Source organism: Babylonia areolata, chromosome 1, assembly GCF_041734735.1.
Source record: "Babylonia areolata isolate BAREFJ2019XMU chromosome 1, ASM4173473v1, whole genome shotgun sequence".
Classification (NCBI taxonomy): domain Eukaryota; kingdom Metazoa; phylum Mollusca; class Gastropoda; order Neogastropoda; family Buccinidae; genus Babylonia; species Babylonia areolata.
Genome location: NC_134876.1, coordinates 67,181,809 through 67,186,808, shown reverse-complemented (window position 1 = coordinate 67,186,808; position 5,000 = coordinate 67,181,809). Strand labels below are relative to the sequence as shown.

The following is a 5,000-nucleotide window of genomic DNA, read 5'->3' as shown; positions in this document are numbered from 1 at the left end:
AATGTCTGCCTGTCTGTGATTCTGTCTGTCTGAATGCCTGTCTGTGATTCTGTCTGTCTGAATGTCTGCCTGTCTGTGATTCTGTCTGTCTGAATGCCTGTCTGTGATTCTGTCTGTCTGAATGCCTGTCTGTGATTCTGTCTGTCTGAATGCCTGTCTGTGATTCTGTCTGTCTGAATGTCCGTCTGTCTGTGATTCTGTCTGTCTGAATGTCCCTCTGTCTGTGAATCTGTCTGTCTGAATGTATGTGATTCTGTCTGTCTGAATGACTGCCTGCCTGTGATTCTGTCTGTCTGAATGTCTGTCTGTGATTCTGTCTGCCTGAATGTCTGTCTGTGATTCTGTCTGTCTGAATGTCTGTGATTCTGTCTGTCTGAATGTCTGCCTGTCTGTGATTCTGTCTGTCTGAATGTCTCCCTGTCTCTGATTCTGTCTGTGTGAATGTCTGCCTGTCTGTGATTCTGTCTGTGTGAATGTCTGCCTGTCTGTGATTCTGTCTGTCTGAATGTCTGTTTGTGATTCTGTCTGTCTGAATGTCTGTTTGTGATTCTGTCTGTCTGAATGTCTGCCTGTCTGTGATTCTGTCTGTCTGAATGTCTGCCTGTCTGTGATTCTGTCTGTCTGAATGTCTGTTTGTGATTCTGTCTGTCTGAATGTCTGTTTGTGATTCTGTCTGTCTGAATGTCTGCCTGTCTGTGATTCTGTCCGTCTGAATGTCTGCCTGTCTGTGATTCTGTCTGTCTGAATGTCTGTTTGTGATTCTGTCTGTCTGAATGTCTGTTTGTGATTCTGTCTGTCTGAATGTCTGTCTCTGATTCTGTCTGTCTGAATGTCTGCCTGTCTGTGATTCTGTCTGTGTGAATGTCTGCCTGTCTGTGATTCTGTCTGTCTGAATGTCTGCCTGTCTGTGATTCTGTCTGTGTGAATGTCTGCCTGTCTGTGATTCTGTCTGTGTGAATGTCTGCCTGTCTGTGATTCTGTCTGTCTGAATGTCTGCCTGTCTGTGATTCTGTCTGTCTGAATGTCTGTTTGTGATTCTGTCTGTCTGAATGTCTGCCTGTCTGTGATTCTGTCCGTCTGAATGTCTGCCTGTCTGTGATTCTGTCTGTCTGAATGTCTGCCTGTGATTCTGTCTGTCTGAATGTCTGCCTGTCTCTGATTCTGTCTGTGTGAATGTCTGCCTGTCTGTGATTCTGTCTGTGTGAATGTCTGCCTGTCTGTGATTCTGTCTGTCTGAATGTCTGTTTGTGATTCTGTCTGTCTGAATGTCTGTTTGTGATTCTGTCTGTCTGAATGTCTGTCTCTGATTCTGTCTGTCTGAATGTCTGCCTGTCTGTGATTCTGTCTGTCTGAATGTCTGTCTGTGATTCTGTCTGTCTGAATGCCTGTCTGTGATTCTGTCTGTCTGAATGTCTGTCTGTGATTCTGTCTGTCTGAATGCCTGTCTGTGATTCTGTCTGTCTGAATGTCTGTCTGTGATTCTGTCTGTCTGAATGCCTGTCTGTGATTCTGTCTGTCTGAATGTCCCTCTGTCTGTGAATCTGTCTGTCTGAATGTATGTGATTCTGTCTGTCTGAATGTCTGCCTGTCTCTGATTCTGTCTGTCTGAATGTCTGCCTGCCTGTGATTCTGTCTGTCTGAATGTCTGTCTGTGATTCTGTCTGTCTGAATGTCTGTCTGTGATTCTGTCTGTCTGAATGTCTGCCTGTCTGTGATTCTGTCTGTCTGAATGTCTGCCTGTCTCTGATTCTGTCTGTGTGAATGTCTGCCTGTCTCTGATTCTGTCTGTGTGAATGTCTGCCTGTCTGTGATTCTGTCTGTCTGAATGTCTGCCTGTCTCTGATTCTGTCTGTCTGAATGTCTGCCTGTCTGTGATTCTGTCTGTCTGAATGTCTGCCTGTCTCTGATTCTGTCTGTGTGAATGTCTGCCTGTCTCTGATTCTGTCTGTCTGAATGTCTGCCTGTCTGTGATTCTGTCTGTCTGAATGTCTGCCTGTCTCTGATTCTGTCTGTCTGAATGTCTGCCTGTCTGTGATTCTGTCTGTCTGAATGTCTGCCTGTCTCTGATTCTGTCTGTGTGAATGTCTGCCTGTCTCTGATTCTGTCTGTCTGAATGTCTGCCTGTCTGTGATTCTGTCTGTCTGAATGTCTGCCTGTCTCTGATTCTGTCTGTCTGAATGTCTGCCTGTCTGTGATTCTGTCTGTCTGAATGTCTGCCTGTCTCTGATTCTGTCTGTCTGAATGTCTGCCTGTCTGTGATTCTGTCTGTCTGAATGTCTGCCTGTCTCTGATTCTGTCTGTCTGAATGTCTGCCTGTCTGTGATTCTGTCTGTCTGAATGTCTGCCTGTCTCTGATTCTGTCTGTCTGAATGTCTGCCTGTCTGTGATTCTGTCTGTCTGAATGTCTGCCTGTCTCTGATTCTGTCTGTCTGAATGTTTGTCTGTCTGTGATTCTGTCTGTCTGAATGTCTGTCTGTCTGTGATTCTGTCTGTCTGAATGTCTGTCTGTGATTCTGTCTGTCTGAATGTCTGTCTGTCTGTGATTCTGTCTGTCTGAATGACTGCCTGTCTGTGATTCTGTCTGTCTGAATGACTGCCTGTCTGTGATTCTGTCTGTGTGAATGTCTGTCTGTGATTCTGTCTGTCTGAATGACTGCCTGTCTGTGATTCTGTCTGTCTGAATGACTGCCTGTCTGTGATTCTGTCTGTGTGAATGTCTGTCTGTGATTCTGTCTGAATGACTGCCTGTCTGTGATTCTGTCTGTCTGAATGTCTGCCTGTCTGTGATTCTGTCTGTCTGAATGTCTGCCTGTCTGTGATTCTGTCTGTCTGAATGTCTGTCTGTCTGAATGTCTGCCTGTCTGTGATTCTGTCTGTCTGAATGTCTGCCTGTCTGTGATTCTGTCTGTCTGAATGTCTGCCTGTCTGTGATTCTGTCTGTCTGAATGTCTGCCTGTCTGTGATTCTGTCTGTCTGAATGTCTGTCTGTCTGTGATTCTGTCTGTCTGAATGACTGCCTGTCTGTGATTCTGTCTGTCTGAATGACTGCCTGTTTGTGATTCTGTCTGTCTGAATGTCTTTCTGTCTGTGATTCTGTCTGTCTGAATGACTGCCTGTTTGTGATTCTGTCTGTCTGAATGTCTGTCTGTGGTTCTGTCCGTCTGAATGTCTGCCTGTCTGTGATTCTGTCTGTCTGAATGTCTGCCTGTCTGTGATTCTGTCTGTCTGAATGTCTGTCTGTGGTTCTGTCCGTCTGAATGTCTGCCTGTGATTCTGTCTGTCTGAATGTCTGCCTGTCTGTGATTCTGTCTGTCTGAATGTCTGCCTGTCTGTGATTCTGTCTGTCTGAATGTCTGTCTGTCTGTGATTCTGTCTGTCTGAATGTCTGCCCGCCAGTACAGTCAGTCTCTCATTCTGTATTCCTGTATGCCGGTGATGCTGCTCAAGCAGATCCCAGAACCCTCTGTGTGTGTGTGTGTGTGTGTGTGTGTGTGTGTGTGTGTGTGTGTGTGTGTGTGTGTGTGTGTGTGAATTGCCTACTATAATCATAATTTCGTCAATCAAATTTTAATGCAGTAATCATTGTTTACTTACTGAAACAGGGCGGTTAAAAGGAAATCCAAGAGAATACCGTATTTGTTCAAAAAGAAGAAAAAAAAAAAGGGAAAAGGGTGATATGAATTCTGTTGGAGTGTCCAAGCTTTTTCGATATTCTTTAACAAAAAAAAAGGCATCCGATAAATATGTTCGTCCAGATTTCTGATATTCGTGAAAAAAATGTTTCCCGATTAATATGTGTGTCCACCGTCTGTATTTTCATTTTGTAAATTATGTTCTGCAAATAAACGGGTTCTCCTTAGACTTAGTAAATTCATTATGACTTGCAATGTTGCACGGGATTTGTTCGTGCAGAAGAAGGAATGTTGATTTTGCCTTAGTTGATGCAAACGTTATGATAGTCCTAGTTGTATTCCTGATTGTGCGGTGTCCTGAAATCCACCATTTATTTTTATTTGTATTTCTTTTTATCATAACAGATTTCTCTGTGTGAAATTCTGGCTGCTCTCCCCAGGGAGAGCACGTCGCTACACTACAGCGCCACCCTTTTTTTTTTCTTTCTTTTTTCCTGCGTGTAGTTTTATTAGTTTTTCCTATCGCCGTGGATTTTTCTACAGAATTTTGCCAGGAACAACCCTTTTGTTGCCGTGGGTTTTTTTACGTGCGCTAAGTGCATGCTGCACACGGGACCTCGGTTTATCGTCTCATCCGAATGACTAGCGTCCAGACCACCACCCAGTGTCTAGTGGAGGGGGGAGAAAATATCGGCGGCTGAGCCGTAATTCGAACCAGCGCGCTCAGATTCTATCGCTTCCTAGGTGGACGCGTTACCTGTAGGCCATCACTCCACATTAAGGTTAATTGAATCTTGAATCCTGTGTGTTTCAGGGTCACAACCTGCATCCACATCTTAGCGGTCGGTTGGGGCAGGATGGTGAGTCTTAATCAGTCTGTTGGGGAGTTGTGGGGTTGGGGGGTCGGGGTGGAGGGGTGGGTGATGGTGGTGATTGGGTGTTTGTGATGGTGAAGGTGTTGGTAATGTTATGTTTGTGTCGTGTTTATTATGCCTTGAGCTGTTGTACTGTCTTGATATTCTGTCCTGTCCTGGTGCTGTTGTGCAGTGTTGTGCCTTGTCTTGTCGTGTTGTGTTGTATTCTTTCGTACTGCATTGCATTGTCATGCGTTATAATATTTTGTGCAATATGTAGTGTTTCTTTAATGTCATCATTTTTATCACGTTCTGTCACACAAATGGCAAGAAAAGAAGGAATTTTGTTTAATGTCTGTCACACATACTGCTGTCTGTAGACATAATGCTATAGGCCCCCAGTAAAGGCACTATGGCTTTTTGTTTTTTTTCTCGCTGTCAACGGAAGACCCAGTGTACGTTGCTTTAGTCCAACACACAGCAGGCAGCGACTTTGTCTAATGACCAGCGCTTG

The 5,000-nt window shown here is 44.6% G+C and overlaps 1 protein-coding gene across 1 annotated transcript in view; it reads left to right on the top strand.

The window, feature by feature from the left end:
• Positions 1 to 5,000, top strand: part of LOC143286819 (uncharacterized) — a 104,006-nt gene that overhangs the window by 82,886 nt on the left and 16,120 nt on the right. The window contains exon 7 of the mRNA XM_076594666.1: positions 4,447 to 4,492. Coding sequence (XP_076450781.1) covers positions 4,447 to 4,492 — 46 coding nt within the window. The remainder of the gene's footprint in view (positions 1 to 4,446; positions 4,493 to 5,000) is intronic.